We start from the raw sequence: 15711 nt of genomic DNA, 5'->3' as shown, positions 1-15711 counted from the left end.
TTTACTCTGTGCGCCTTGCTCTGAAGAATATAGATATCTGGCATAGTGTCATATAAAGTTGGAGCTCTTGATGCAATCTTGGCTCAGTACTTGTGAGATATCTGTGATGGGTACTACCTAGGTATTTGACAACGTTAATTCATTCGCTCAAGTGGTCATCAAAAATGAGATTAGCGTGAGAGCTGTATCACATTCACCGCTGCAAGGCGCTACTAATGTTCGGAGTTAACAATATAATGGGCAACCAAGACCTCCTTCACGCATTGAGACATGAACTGCCGCGGTAATCCGGTTAATAATTCCCGAATAGGATATACTTGCCGTACAAATGAGAGCGTGCATATCAAATATTGGACACGTAGATCTCGTTCATCTGCCTATCAAGGAGGCAGTTTTTGCTCCCACAAGTCTATTTTCGTTTTCGTCACGCCACTGGGCCATCGTTGCCGGCAGTACGATGCGGCACGAAGATCGCACATGATGATTCGGTACCGAATCAGTCGACACAATGCGCCATCTAGCACTCGAATCGTCCAATTAAGCAACATGACCCAATTAGTTGCCGGAGAAAGAAACATTCCGACTGGTCGCCCTGTGGTGATCCGGTGGATCCGGGAGTCAGGAGTCAGGACAGACGCCATCTTTGTCTGATGATTTGATGGCTGGTTTCATCTCGTCATGTGTTATTTCGGGGAACTTAAACCCGGGATTGTGCCTCTGCATCTTAATTATCTGCCGAAGCCGGATCTACACTGCGTCAAGAGATAGGCGAACTTTGCCATGGGACGATCATGGCCGCCGCAGATCAAGGGGGAAGCCCTAAAGACTTCGAGAACAGTTACAACGAGGCGTTATCAGTAAGCGCACCTTGCTTTTGCCAAGGGTACTCTCGGAAGATTGAACAATGCGAGTGTTTTCGTGTTTCAAAAAGGTAGATTCAACCTATATCACAACATTATCGTATCTGGGATGACCGGAAAAGAGGGCTGGCTTTCTCATCGTTTCATATTGAAGCTATTAACCAACCGCCACAGCGTGTCGTCGGCTTGTAGCCCCGGCTGGATGGGAGCTGGGCTTGCCTGCTAACACGTTCGAAGCAATGGATAAAACATATCGATAACTGGTCAAGACTTTTTTTTTGAAATCTACGTAGTCGCCACACGATGGGGGCCGTCGGAACCGAGTCATTAAAAGCTTGCGATGTTGAGAACGACACCATCAGGGGTGCACAATTCGAACCATACCCAGCTGGGCATGGGGCCATGGATTGTGTGAACCGTTTGTTCCCCGTCTCGATTTCTATATATCCACGTGTATCTTCAACTGACGCGGACTAGAACACCTCGGCGCAGTATCACTCTCATGACACTATTCAGTACTTGACAACTAGCTTGGTGATACTAGGCCGCCAACTTCAGTTTGACTCTAGATCCTGTGAGCAATATGCACTCTACTTCCTCGCCAGGAGATATCTCGCCAGGAAATAACCAGTCTCCAGGTAGAACCTCCAAGCCGCGACGTGAGTTACCATGCCGTGCCTTGTAAGTCAGCCATTCTTTTTAAAACTATTGCTAACATCTGTTCAACTCTCCAGCACCCCGACCCGTACTCAATCTAACACCAGCTCAGCTTGAGCGAAAACGAGCCCAAGATCGCATCTCTCAACGCGCCGCGCGCAAAAGGACCCACGAACGCATCCAGCGACTTGAACAAGAGCTACACGAGCTTCGCCTCAGAGCAGCTGCCGCGCCCAAAGATCTTGGTCCAAATATTGTACAAGAACTACGTCTTCGAAATCAATCTCTCCGAGAAGAACTGGGGCGACTGCAGAGACTTCTTGCGGCTAAGCGAGGACCTCGGTCTGACTATCAAGCTGATATGACGCCTGCGCCATCCCCCTTCAATGGACTATTCGACACCGAGATGCAGCTGCAGTCGCAGTCGCAGTCGCAGTCACACATACAAATCACGTACCAGAGCTGTGTACCAGACTCTGTTCTCTCCCCTCCGTACTCGACAGACTGCCTTGTGCCTAGTACGCAACCGATACACGGCAATCATGTAGCAGCACAATCACAGCCTGAATGGCTGGCTCCAAGTTTACGGAATGATTGTGTGCTGAGCTCCAATTCCTCTGGGAGCAGGTACTCACATGCAGCTCATCAGCACTCGCTGTCGTGTCCACAGAGTTTTGGATGTACTTGTACACAAGGACTGGCGCCTGAAACATCACCCAAAGGACAATATGATAGCGAAACCTGCAACCAATATACGTCCCTAATGGTTCAAAACAGCTCACCGTCAAGTTGGAGTACCTATAATGCGGTAAACAACGTCCTAGACCAATGACAATAATTCTCAAAGTTGTTCGAATTAAGCGGTGGACAGTCACCATGTCGGAGTTGTCGTACTGTCAGAAGAACAACGGTCGGGTTTAATGCCAGATTGTCTCAAAATTCTCTTCAGTATAGCTTTAGTATAGCGATTGAATTGAAGCCACAGTTGGAAGTGTATCCCATCTCCGCCTACCCCAAGTTCTCCAGATCAAGATTCAGCCCATACAAGTTCGCGAGCGTGGTATAACAATCTGCCAGAATATCCACATACACAAAATCAGACGTATCTGAGCCAGAAAACATTCCAGTGTCAACCATCCCCCCCTGCTCAACTCCCTCCAGCCCCATATCCTGAGCACTGCCTCTCTTACTGGCAGCATCATCTGCAAACTGCATTGGTGGCGGGAGGTCGCCCGCCAGCAGCGAATCAGCCTCCTCCGAACAAATAAGCCTCAGTATACCTTGCAGTATCTCCGTAGCTTGCTCGCAAAGAACATTTTTAAAATTACACATCTTGGGTAATTTGACGATACTCGCCAAGCAAATCTTGTAGTCGCGGACAGACGCAGACGTCGGATTCAGAAGAGCCAACATCCCGAGTATAGCGCCAAACGTCATCGATGAAGCTGCCAACGGAATAACAACTGGCGTTTTATACGACATGTGGAGAATGCTCTCATATTGGCCGATGCGGGCAAACCGCATTGCGGACTGGAAGCAGTGCGCCCTGGCGAAACTCGCTAGATCATTCTCCCCCGTCGAAGAAGTTGCCGCCTGTGCTGCTCTGCGCGTAACAGGACCATCTGCTTCTCGGCAGCTTTTGATAAAGGGCCAGAATAAGAGCACTTGTATATTCTCGTACAGTAGTTTCAGCGTGAGCGCTTGTACTCGAAATATCTGGCCAGCTGTATTCTCGCGCTCATTGAAAGCCTCGAGTTCTGTGTATGAATCTAGACATAGCTCTGGGGGAAGCGACTCTCTCCATCGCTCAAGTTCATTGTATATATCTCGCGTTTCGTCCTTAAAGCTCCCATTCTTGTAAGGATGCTGAGATGTATATCGTTTCGTATTAAGGCGCGCTGCAACCCGGAACAACCTTGCTCTGTACCTCTGAAAGGAGCATGTCGTAACTGGTTGTAGAGAACCGTCGTCTCTCACTTCCATGGACTGAAACTCTGGTGATCGCATCGAGTTGTCTGAATCGAGAGATTCTGTGACGGTAATTTCTTCTAGTCTGGCCATTGGTGCTCGACCTGCGGAGAGACCGACAAATCTAGAGCCTATTAGCCGATAATATAGTCCTAGCGCATTCACACGTACCCGTCTGCTGCGAATAGTGTCCACCAAACCCTCTTTCGCATCTCATTCTCGCCCACTGTCACTGACGCGGAATTGGTCGCTTTGTCCAGTTTCAGGTCTTTGGCGGCTTGGATGGCGGACGCTATCAGCATGGTTCCGCGTCGTGTTCTCCGGTTAAGGACGTTGTACAGAGCTAGCAAGGATGAGAAGCATATCCAGTCTAGGTTATGTTGCTCAAAGGAGCCAAGGAAGTTTTTCTCAAGCACAGAGGTCATCTGCGCTCGAAGACAAGATATATCCCCGGGGGGAATGCGGATGATATTCTTGAGGTCTTGCGGCGTGGCAAAATACAGCCCTAGGAGCATTGCGGCGAGGGAGAGCATTAGGAACGGCTGGTCAGCGAGAGAACATGTCTTTTCGCGGAGCAGTGAATTTAGGCGCGGTTGAAAGGAGGGCTCATAAACCAACGGGAAATACCACTGTACTGCGTGCATGTAAGATGCAACCAGGATATCGCAAATTTCTTGAGGCGGCATCTCCTCGCCCAAGATGTCTTGAATGCTTTTCCTGGAAGCGTCTTGTGCGTAGCGGTCTTGACGACGAGGCAAAACGGCTTGGTGTAACGGGCTGTCGACCCATATGCCCTTGTTTGTCGAGGCCAATATCTAGGAAAGATAAGCAATACTCCAACTTCGGTATAGTGTTGACAGAGATACCTGTTCCACAAGCCGGACGACCGATACATATTCGACCTGTTGTACCGAGTCCGCCGATTGCTGAGTACGTTGGGTTTTCACATTGCTTTGACGCGGGACGTCTGCTTTTCGTTTGCCAGCAACTGGGGTGGATGAGTAGAAGTCCAGAGCATTGCTACACGGTTTGCTCGGTTTAGTTGGGCTACTAAACGCTGGTTAGAGATTGGAGACGGCATAGTAACTATTGATTCTCGTACAGCTTACGGTAAAATATCTGTCGAAGACACGCATTGTACACCGGATCGAATGCATAACTGACACGGAAGGCTGGGATCGCACTACAGACACGATTAGATCAGATCACAACAGCAGCCCGAGGCGCCGAGAACACAAACCTTGAGTTTCTGGCGTCGGCAGCGGACGCAAGCACTTCGAACTCGTCCCCGTCGCATCTTTACAATCAGTAGGGTTGTATGCGTTGTGCGATGGCAGCCCGTGGATAGGAGGCGGTGACCTGCGAGGGAAACAGCAAGAACAACACAATGTACTAGGAAGACCGTTTGCTCCTCAGGCTGAATTGCCAGAGGACGAAAATCTCTCTCGGTGAAGACTGGTGCGGTGACTCTTCAACTACTGGACGCCAAAGTTTGTTTCCGTCTGGTAACATTGCAGCAATGCGGCTTGCGACGCCACCAATATTTACAACGTTGGCACGGCATGGGAATCTGGAGGCCAGTTGTCTGTGATTCACCATCTTTCCGGCGCCCAAGGGAATCATGCGAACCCGAAATGCCAATTTGTAAACCTGCGCGTACTTTGTTGGCCGCGAAAATAAGACATGCTGATGACATGGATGTGGTTGTTGTGCCTGTGTTGGCGGCCGAGTCCAGCCGATTTGGGCTGCAAAGAAGCAGAGGTAAACCCAAGAGGGAGGTTTAGGCTGTAGAAAAAATAGCGTCAAATATATTCTATTCACTCATGTCACTTTTCATGCCAGGCGTGAGACTCCATATTTGGCTTGCAAGTATGATGGTTTGGTGAACATTGGTAGTGCCTTACAATTCGGGTACAAGCTGTGGGTTGCCATCCCAGCACGCATTTGGGCTCTCAACTTAGAAGTTCAAATGTTGAAGCAAGGTGAGCTGTATAACCTTTAAACTCAAAGTGGTTGTGCCTTTCTGTTTGCCTTTCTGTTTGCTCTTCTATCTTGAGGCCGGAGAAGTGCAGGATAAAACATTTGATGGAATGTCAGGTACTTGTCGTTTCAACCGGGACCAGATACAGTTCGGCAGCTCCACTTCTTGCCGTCTCCTCAATGACCCCCCCTTGTCCTGGAGCAGAATCCGTCATCACCACACGGAGATACTGCCTGGTGTCGCAGATCTGCCAAATTAGCCACTGGGGGACAAGCTCGGAATTTACCAACAGAAGATCAGATCCGTCAGGCTAAACCCGTGCAGATCCCATTATTGCGCCATTAAGTGGCGCCTTTACACCTAGAAGTAGGTGTCAGCAGGACTTCTTAATTGAGTCATAACCATCACCTCGTTTGAAGTGAAAGAAATACGATTATTGCCAGACATTCGAGAACTTGTATACTTTGTTACTCTCGTGGATGCCGCATTATCCGACAAATGGAGGAAAAACGTCCCAGAATTGCCCGTTGCATATGTTGTTGGTTCATTTACTGTTGGTCGGACCTGGTAAGAGGCAAAACCACTAATACTAGTCAGGCAACTCAAAACAAGGGTAGTATTATGCATGCCGAGTTCCGATTGGAATATCATTTCAATAGGCCCTAAGTTAGCCAGAGTGCTGACAGTAGTGATATGTCGTCCGATTGATCTCGAGTCTTGACTCTTTAGCCTCACCATGACGAACGTCAACATTCCAGACAAGTATCGGAATCCACCACAAGCCCCTCCAGTCTTTACCAGCACAAAGGACTCGATCCTTGATGATGTAAACTTAATAATCGAAGAGCAGCGCGGGCTTCTTGGCAGGATAGCCAGCTCTTTCACGCCAGAGACGGCCACATTTGAAGGGGTTGTGGAAGCTATCGCTCGCGCTAACGATCAGGCCAGCCGGAAGGATAGGGTGCTAACATTTTATCAAAAGATATGCCCCGATTCCGAACTGCGCAAAGCCTCCAACGCGGCTAAGAGGGCGCTTCAAGAGTTCTCGACCGAGTGCATGATGCGTGATGACATTTTCAAGCTCGTCGATGCTTTGCATAGGAAAAAAGCATCTCTAGGTCTCGATCCGGAGAGCCTTCGGTTGCTTGAAAAGGCTCACAAGGGCTACATCTCAAACGGTCTTGGCATACCCTTGGGTCCTCAACGCGATCGGTCCAGAGAAATCAACGCAAGACTCATATCCCTTGGTATTGAGTTCAACATAAATCTCAACGAGGAGCATGGTTGTCTTTGGCTCACACCTGAAGAACTCCAAGGCATCCCCGAGGATGTTGTGTCCAATCTCGATAAAGGGTCTGGTGAGAATGAAGGAAAACTGAGACTGACTTTCAAATACCCCCATCTCTACCCAACCCTCAAATACGCTATTAATCCTGAAACGCGCAAGCGCCTTATAGTTGCCAACGAAAACAAGGTTAGAGACTGGCAAAGAAAGAAAAAAGTTCAACTGCTTTTTAATCTAACAGGCCAACTAGTGCAACCAAAATAGTGGTATTTTTAAAAAAGCCATAGTTTTACGACACGAAGCGGCTCGTTTGCTTGGTTTCAAAAACCATGTGGATTTCAAGCTTCAAGACAGGATGGCAAAGAGCGAAGTTGCTGTTCTAGGGTTTCTAACGGATCTTCAGTCTCGCCTCACGTCGGCAGCTCAGAAAGAGCTTGATCATCTAAAAGACATCAAAGCTGAAGACTGCAAAGCTAAAAATCTTCCAAATGACGGCAACTACTATTTATGGGACCATAGATACTATGACAGGCTTATGCTGGAGAAGGAGTACAGCATCAATGAATTGCAAATTGCCGAGTACTTTTCTCTGGATATAACACTTGCCAAATTGCTCAACATCTTTGAGACTCTACTTGGTTTTGTGTTTATAAAGCTAGACGATGATGAATTAGCCAAGTTGAGTCCTACTGGGAAAGCTGGAGATGTTAAGTGGCATGTGGATAATATTGTGTATAGTGTCTGGAACGATGAGTCGGAAGGAGATGAATTCGTGGGCTATCTTTACATGGACCTACACCCACGCCAAGGAAAGTACAGCCATGCTGCCAACACAAACCTCGAGCCGGGCTTTACACTCAGAGACGGCACACGACACTATCCTGCAACGGCCTTGATCTGCAACTTTAGCGAGCCAACTCGGCATAAGCCGTCGCTACTCAAGCACCATGAAGTGGTAACATTATTTCACGAACTCGGCCACGGGATTCATAATTTGGCCAGTCGCACGCTCTACACTAGATTCCACGGCACTGCTACGGCCAGAGATTTTGTTGAAGCGCCGTCACAAATGCTGGAGAACTGGTGCTGGATCCCGAGTGTTGCCAAGTCTCTCTCCCAACACTGGAGGACAAAGGAACAGATTCCTGATAGTCTCGCGGAGAGGCTCGTCTCAACTAGGGACGTCAACTCAGCCATGTACAACCTTGGTCAAGTGCACTTTGCCATGTTTGACATGATTTGCCATTCCCCCAAGAGTGATGATGAGGTAATGGCTATTGACCCTTCAGTACTCTTCAACAACCTTCGCGCATCGATTACCTTGGTCCAGGGCCTAGAGGACCAGACACAGACGAGGTCAGAGTCTGACGCACATGCATTCATAAAGAAACATGACTGACGGGTAAATCCAGTGACTGGTCTCACGGCGATGCCATCTTTTCCCATCTCATGTCTGGCTATGACGCAGGTCTCTACGGATACCTTTACTCCAATGTGTATTCCACCGACATGTTCAACACAGTTTTCGGGAAAGACCCCATGAATGAGACACAAGGACGGAGGTACCGTCACACGGTGCTTGAGTATGGTGGTAGCCGAGACGAGCTCGTGAGTCTAGAGGAGTTCTTGGGTAGGAAGCCTAATTCGGAAGCCTTTTACCAGAACTTGGGAATAGCCTAGTACAGCGGTGCGTGATCAAATAAGAACGGTGAATTCAATTTTTTACAAATTCTAATGGAGCAATATTGGATAACGTGAGTTTAATCGGAGACCACAAGTTCTTCGGTAACATTACACTCATGCCGGCTTCCATCAGAACTGGGAGCAAGCATCCATGAGGATTTATTAGGATGTAGTCTGGGAGGGTGGCGGTTGTATCTTTCCTTTCTTCCGCGCGTCTAGATCGCGTCACGAAGGTCTAATCACCCAAAATCATCGCCGAGATATCCTTCTCAGGAATAGTCCTCCTCCGCGTGAGCATCCTGACTGCCGGATCAGGGTAGCAAGCCTCCTCGTAACTAAGGTTCCTTGGGCGGGTCTGGCCCTCGTGAAACTTGAAGTCGCACATCATCAGAATATGGCTCAAAATGAGCTTAGCCTCGTTACTAGCAAAAAAGCGGCCCGGGCAGGCATAAAGGCCATGCCCAGAGTGAAGATTCGTCTCGTCCGTGGTGGCAAACTGGTACTTGTTCTTGTTGGCTTCCTCCTCACGCAAGCGCGCATAACGGAAAGGGTCGAAAACTTGGGGATCGCCACCGCCAGGTAGGCAAGCAGGATCATGGCAAATGGCGTCCGAAGCCATTGCCAGATGAGTGCCTCTAGGAATTTTAGTACCGTCCTTGAGAGTCAGTTGGGTTTTGACGACGCGCTGGAACGACACTACGCAAGGTTTGTAAGTTAGTATCGAGAAACGGGATCTGTTCTTCCCATGGGTCGGGGTTGAGGTTGGTTGAGACGTACAAACAAGAGGGGGGTTCAGCCTTTGCGACTCCTTCAGGAAGCTATCCATCTTGCGGAGCTTGTGTAGCGTCGTCTTCTTGAAGCCGCCGTCTTCGCGGAGAGTCTCGATAATCTCGTTCCTCAGGGGCTCAACGTATTGCGGATAGGCGCAAAGGTCGTAGATGAAGTGACTGACTGACATGGACGTTGAGGAGACCAAAAAGTTGTACCGATATCCTGCTACCAGTATAAATGTTTCTATTTATATGTTATCTATGTTTCTGGATTTCATTCTAGCTTCTTCCTCATTTAGCGTCATGCATATATGTCCTTTAGCAAATCAAAAAAAGAACTAGGGTGTAGGTTGTCTAGATAATGGGGGTGGCTAGATCGAGATATCGATTCAGATTACACAGGTTGCGTGGCCGCTCCCATAGATTCACGAACAGGAACGGACTTAACGCCTGTCGCCACCTCAGGGCCTTCCGTTTCCTTAGCATCAGAGGTAATATCAGTGGCAACAGCATCATGCCCGGTCTTCTCCCACTTGGCGGGCTTAACCCACTCGGCCTCATGCCAAGGGCCAGCATCAGAGTTCTCGCAGCCCCCCTCACATTCGCAGGTACCGCCGAATTCCTTTGGTAAGTTCTGAGCGGGAATTTGTTTGAGTAATTCTGTCTGATACCCAGAGCCGAAAATATGAATCTTGTCAACAGTAATGGGATCAAGCCAGCCCTTAACAACACTCCAGACAGTAGAGAAACCCCAGGGTGCGTTAATTAGGTAAAGCTTGCCTAGACGCTCAGGATAATAGTTTTGAGATATCACCGTAACCTGGCTAACATAGGAGTAGACCGAAGGCACCTTGGTAAGTGTAACGCCCTTAAGGTCCATAATGCTACAGCAAGTCTCAAGGAGGGAGCCAGCCTTACGCGAGCAGGCAGGAAGCCGAGGATCAGAGACGCGCTCGTACTCAACGGCCAAGTTGGTAAGCATACGCTCGGCAGAAGTGATTTTTAACATGGCGGTCATGTCAATACTACCAAGTGTCTCGATGTACAAAGGACGACCATCCTAGCAATATGTAAGACACAAGTCAATAGTCCAACAGAGCCTTTTCTAGCTCAAACCTTATCTGTCTTATGGTAGAATTGCTTGTAGTACTTAGCAAGCTCGGACTTCTCAGGGTAGTCCCAGGCAGGGAGGACCTCGTCCAGTTTGGTCTCCTTTCGCCACTTCTCACAATCAACGAACCTTTAAGTGGTCAGTGATCTTTTTTTCTGTAGGTAATCTAGTCGTAGACGAGAAAGCCCATTGCCTTACATCTGCTTCGCTAGATTGACATCAAATTTTCGTGCACGGAGGAATCGCAACTACGGCCCAACCGACTATTAGCCTGCTGCCCGTAAGGTAGCCCACGATGTGGCCTTTACCAACACTTCATAAGCCATACCAATGTTAGGGTATCTAGACGATCCGTATACCCTTCGGCCTCCAGCATCATTCGCAACTGATGAACTTGGGCAATCTGCAGATCGGTCAAATGCCCCGCATGTCCGTTTTGTGACATGGCCGCCGTATGGGGGAAGTCATATTCATCATATTTAGGGTCCAGATCCATGGTGGGGTAAGAAGGCGAACGGGCAAAATGCGGTATCTTTCAAAGATCTAGGAAGACAGGAAGAGGATAGGACTCGGATGTAGGAGGAGCTCTAACGTCAGGAGAGCTGGGCGGCTGGTTGGTCTTACAGATAGATATGGATGGGCGTCGCTAGGTCTAGTCTAGACTCTAGACTTTAGAGTGGAAGATTTAGGTTGGCGGGGATCGTTTGTCGAGGCGATAAGCGCCGGACGTTTCGGTCGAAGGAATTTCCCTCGCCGATAGATGGGAACAGTAAGATAACGTAAGAATGGGCTCCCGTCTTGAAAGCTGACTCCTCGGCGATTTCCTCTTGTGGTAATAGATTACTTTGGAAACCCCCGTTTAGGAGCGTGGGTAGTTATTCGGGCAGCCATTTTTGTCTGTCCCAGCGACTGCTCCGCTGAGCGTTCGGGGTCAGTCCCTCATAACCTGCTAATAAACGTGTTACCAAAGCTGAAATACTCAAGACTGGAACGGACAAGCCCCTGATTGTTGTTCGGTATAGCTGAGACCGTTCTACTTACTAACACTGTCTATTTACAGCCGCTTAAATGCTTGACCCTAGTCTTCCTGTTCAGCTTTAATAGCTGAGATAATGCGACTCTCCTTACTTGAGGCTTCCATTATTTTTAGTAGGGAAATATGTGATTAAGATATTTGTACTTTGGAGGTGGGGCATCAATTGATAGGCATACTGCCGGACCCCAACGCCCGCTTACCAGACTTGTTAGGCGACGGACACCGGAGCTGGATTTGGAGTCATTGGAAGCTGAAGGATTCGACAAGTAGCCCCTTACAGGGCCAAAAGCTGTCTAGAAAACATAGCATCGGCATCTTGATATTTATAGAAAGCTCCACCATATTTGAGAGCTACTTGGTTTCGCCCATATCTTATCTATTGTTGTGAAACGAGGATGTAGAGCCTCATGTGGTTGACTTAAAGAGTTGAGTTGTACGCAATGGCGGTTGGTGCACCGCTGAGCGGGCTCTGGCATTGAACCTGACACTCGTTGTCTGTATACTTGCTTGCTTCTTTCTAATTGTATATTCTACAATGCAGAATGCCAGCCGTTTTATTTGCAGTGGCTTGTGCTGGCCATCGACTCACGCCACAGCTCGCAGTGACTATCGTGATGCTGAAGGATATCGAGATCGACAGGAGATTGTTGACAGAGATTGGAAACATATCAGTGGCTTGCAAGGCTAGAATGACATACTTGACATTGATTCACGTTTGCTTTTGCATCCAACCGCATTAATAGGTAAGTAAATGGCAGCAAACTGTCAGCATGAGTTGGCTGGTGAGTGGCCTAGTCTCGCACATTTGCTGGGGCTTGGGGGTGCAACGGCCCAGCCCACCAGTAAATAGTTACTGTTGAGGCCTGGTGTCCTTACTTGCATGATGTCTGCGGTGAATGAATCAATTGATATCTTAGGTATATGAGGCCTTGTTGAGCGGAGCAATTTTGGAGTTTAACTTGGCTTGTTGATGACGTCTTCACTTGTGGCTACAGCCTAACAACCCCAAGGCATGGAGGCATACAAACCACAACGGCATACCACTCGATTAGTGCACCATAGATCGAAGAACCGATCTTACACCGCCTGTAAACGTCACTTCAATCTAGCATGTCTCACGCACATCTGGTTGTGCTTAAACCTAAATGTGGATCTTTCGGACCAAGTGCCGACTCTATGACGCGCCGATATAAACGACACTCGCCGGTTGCAACGCCATGGTTAAAATTATAAAGATACCCTGCGATTGAAGTCAGAATTTTGCATCAAAGAAACTACCATCACCAAAAAAAACTCACTATCAACAACTCGCATACAAAATGAAGGACAAAGCAGACGTCATCCGCGACTTCAACAACGTCGTCAACATGACGGCCGCAGAACTAGAGAAGTGGCTGAAATCTGATACCTCCAAAGACGCAGGCTGGTCGAAAGATGATGGCGGGGAATCCATCGGGCATGATAGCGGACGCAAGATTGTTCAAATTTTAAAGGATAACCCGCAGAAGACTCCTGACAAGTACACAGACGATCATGTTGAGCATATGAGAAAGGTTGTTTCATACTGGTATGTTTAGATGGGCCCGTGGTGCGTCTTGTTCTGACTGACTGCTGGTAGTAAGCGGCATTTGGCACAGGAAGGAAAGATTAATGATACGAAGTCGGTCGAAGAAGTAAAGAAGACGAAATCGTATGCGTCGTTGAAGAACTGGGGCCATGACCCGTTGAAGAGTCGAGATAATGGTGAGGATGATGGTGAAGACCACGGGGATGGGGAGGGAGCGGGTGTAAAGAGGGCCAAGAGGGGACAGGATGGACAGAATAAGAGACAGAAGACGGGGAAGTCTACTAAGAATGGCGATGTGTCGGAAGAGCAGAGCGCTGCGGACGACCAGGATACTGATGAAGAGGAAGAGGCAGAAGGTGACGACCAATCTTCAACAGGCGAAGAGGATGAGGATGTGCAATCCTCAGCAGATGAGAAAGATGAAGAAAAGAGCAAGACCAGCAAATCTGGCAAGACTTCATCTAAAAACGGTAGCAAGGAGAACGAGCCAAAGAAAGGAGAGACGGTTAGCTGGAATTGGGGCCAGGGTCAACCAGAAGGCAAAGTTGAGGATGTCAAGCACCAGAAGTGAGTTACTACCTTGCGATCGAGATTTGATACTAACGTTTGCAGAACGTCTATCGAGACTAAAAAAGGGAATACCGTCTCGCGCGATGGGACGTCAGAGGATCCGGCAGTGGTTCTCGACACAGGGAAGTCGAAGGCGGTTAAATTGGCGCACGAGTTGAACTAATGTTGTATGAAACTTGGAATGGATGTTTGTCTGACACTTTGCCTTGGTCGACCAAATATAAAGCCGTACGGAGGACAATGTGAGCCACTGAGTTGCTGGTAGAAATGCACCATAATAAACATGAACTGAAAGTTGTTATACTTTAATGCCCAGGACTATGTAAGCAAGTCTGCACTAGATGTAGACCGTTCATTCCCATCTACAGCCTACAGCATCCAAAACACCCCCTACACATCACCACGATACTTGCTCTTCCTCCGAATGCCCACCATATGCCCCATCTCGGTCCAAAAGCCCACCGGCGGCTCCGTAAAGCTATTCTCATAGGCATCAATCTCAGGCCGCTGCCAAACCAGATCAACCTGGCTAGGCTTGATATAGCGCGTCCTCTTGATGAGCTTCCACCCCACGAAGAGCAGCACCGCCAAAATTTGCATCGAGTAATTCTGGAAGAACACCTCGACATCCCACTTCGGCCGGAACGCATAGTACCCATACGTGAGAGCGACGAGACTTTGCACAGCTAGCGAAATGTACGCGCCGTAGGGCTGGAAGTAGCCGTAGTAGGGACGCTCGGTCTTGCGGTTCACGCCTTGGGCCTTGCACGCATGGTAGTAGTTGATGTAGGTGATGGACATGACAATGTATGTGATCAGGCCGCCGCCAGTGACGATGCTAATCAGCCAGCCTAGCACTTTGGCGGACCCGTTGGCAACCTGAAGGAAGGACAGGAAGGGGAAACACATGACAACGCAGAAACACCAGATCGGTACGCCGCTCTTGTTGCAGTAGCGCAAGAATTTGGGCGCGCGGCCCTCAAGAGCAAGCGAGTAGAGGGCTCTTGTAGCAGCGTAGGTGTAAGTATTTCCAGCGGAGAAGATGGACGTCAGGATCAACAGGTTGACAATATGGGGGAGGACTTTAACGCCGAGCGATTCCATGGCAATGACATAGGGAGACGCGGCGGCGCTGCCAGACGCGCCGTTGCCGAACCAGATTTCCACGAGAGTTGGGTCGTTGTACGCGCAGACGATGCCGACGGCCAGTGCGCCGATGATGAAGAAGACGCAGAATCGGTAGTACACCGTCTTAAATGCGGATTTGATGTAGATGCTGGGGCGTTTGGCTTCGGCGGACACCATGGAGATGTACTCGGGGCCGACGACGCAAAAGGACGCGCTCCACAGACAGGCGAGAAAGCCTTCAAAGCGACCTAAATCTCCGCCGCTTAAATATGTAGCAAAGGCGCCGGGGTTGGAGAAGTGCCTGAATCCGTAGGCGTCGTGTAGTGGGTTGCCGCCGCACATGGTGACGAATGTGAATGAGAAGAGGATGAAGATGAGGATGAGCTTGCCGCCGGAGAGCCAGAATTCAGCTTCACCGTAGAAGCGGACGGCGAGGACGTTAAGCAGCCTGAGAGATTAGCAACTGAAATGGGTTTATGACGATGGAAGGTTGTGAGAGGAGTTGCTTACCCGTAACAGATGATAACGGCGGCGCAAACTCCAGCCGTTGGCCCCGGATTCGTGACGTCCGCATTCCAAAAAGAAATGACAAACGTAAGTGCAGTTATCTCAAACGGAATAAGAAGCGCCTCGTAGATGAAAAAGTTCCATCCGGCAAGGAATCCCAACGCATCGTCGACCCAGTATCCTGCGAGGCGGACGAAGCCACCCGCCACGGGCATGTAAGTGCTCATTTCGGCGATTGAATTGTTCACCAGCGATAATACAAGCGAGTACAGCGTGTAGGCGATTAAAAGACTAGCTGGGCCGCCTTTGGCGAGACCACCGCCGATGCTGATGAAGAGGGCTGTTCCGATGGAGCCACCTGCGGCGATGAGTTGGATCTGACGGTTGTTGAGGCGCCGGTGAAGATGGCCCATCTCGTCTGGGACTTCATGTTGGTTTGTGTCGGCCGCATCGACCTTGACTTGTTTTTCTTCTGTGTCGCCGTACATGTTGGCGTTGCGGTACCGAAGAGGCGGGAGGTTGCGATGAACCGGTGAGACGGGGATACAAACGAAAACGATTGGAAAGGATCGCAGGCCGTTGAGCTAT

At 49.2% G+C, this 15711-nt stretch overlaps 6 protein-coding genes across 6 annotated transcripts; 3 read left to right on the top strand and 3 right to left on the bottom strand.

Annotated features, from left to right (window-relative positions):
- Positions 1-1443: 1443 nt before the first annotated feature.
- On the top strand, positions 1444-1882 carry VFPPC_16998 (hypothetical protein; the record flags this gene model as incomplete). The annotated part of the gene is made up of 2 exons (XM_018294750.1): positions 1444-1541; positions 1630-1882. 2 exons carry the CDS (start codon positions 1444-1446, stop codon positions 1880-1882), a joined length of 351 nt encoding a protein of 116 aa, XP_018136514.1.
- A 643-nt stretch (positions 1883-2525) lies between these two features.
- Positions 2526-4782, bottom strand: VFPPC_11672 (transcriptional regulatory protein GAL4; the record flags this gene model as incomplete). The annotated part of the gene is made up of 5 exons (XM_018289789.1): positions 2526-3609; positions 3657-4300; positions 4352-4535; positions 4595-4668; positions 4726-4782. 5 exons carry the CDS (start codon positions 4780-4782, stop codon positions 2526-2528), a joined length of 2043 nt encoding a protein of 680 aa, XP_018136515.1.
- A 1420-nt stretch (positions 4783-6202) lies between these two features.
- Positions 6203-8431, top strand: VFPPC_16999 (metallopeptidase MepB; the record flags this gene model as incomplete). The annotated part of the gene is made up of 3 exons (XM_018294751.1): positions 6203-6940; positions 7002-8107; positions 8164-8431. The coding sequence occupies 3 exons, from the start codon at positions 6203-6205 to the stop codon at positions 8429-8431; spliced, it is 2112 nt and encodes a 703-aa protein (XP_018136516.1).
- Positions 8432-9598: 1167 nt separating this feature from the next.
- On the bottom strand, positions 9599-10811 carry VFPPC_11676 (Sec14 cytosolic factor; the record flags this gene model as incomplete). Its single annotated transcript, XM_018289790.1, has 4 exons — positions 9599-10264; positions 10321-10444; positions 10514-10563; positions 10644-10811. The coding sequence occupies 4 exons, from the start codon at positions 10809-10811 to the stop codon at positions 9599-9601; spliced, it is 1008 nt and encodes a 335-aa protein (XP_018136517.1).
- Positions 10812-12670: 1859 nt separating this feature from the next.
- Positions 12671-13651, top strand: VFPPC_14947 (DNA-binding protein; the record flags this gene model as incomplete). The annotated part of the gene is made up of 3 exons (XM_018292712.1): positions 12671-12918; positions 12970-13485; positions 13531-13651. 3 exons carry the CDS (start codon positions 12671-12673, stop codon positions 13649-13651), a joined length of 885 nt encoding a protein of 294 aa, XP_018136518.1.
- Positions 13652-13878: 227 nt separating this feature from the next.
- VFPPC_11677 (general amino acid permease AGP2) lies at positions 13879-15611 on the bottom strand (the record flags this gene model as incomplete). The annotated part of the gene is made up of 2 exons (XM_018289791.1): positions 13879-15064; positions 15127-15611. The coding sequence occupies 2 exons, from the start codon at positions 15609-15611 to the stop codon at positions 13879-13881; spliced, it is 1671 nt and encodes a 556-aa protein (XP_018136519.1).
- Positions 15612-15711: the final 100 nt, after the last annotated feature.

Source organism: Pochonia chlamydosporia (assembly GCF_001653235.2).
Source record: "Pochonia chlamydosporia 170 chromosome Unknown PCv3seq00027, whole genome shotgun sequence".
In the NCBI taxonomy this organism is placed as follows: domain Eukaryota; kingdom Fungi; phylum Ascomycota; class Sordariomycetes; order Hypocreales; family Clavicipitaceae; genus Pochonia; species Pochonia chlamydosporia.
This window is presented reverse-complemented; position numbering and strand designations above follow the sequence as displayed.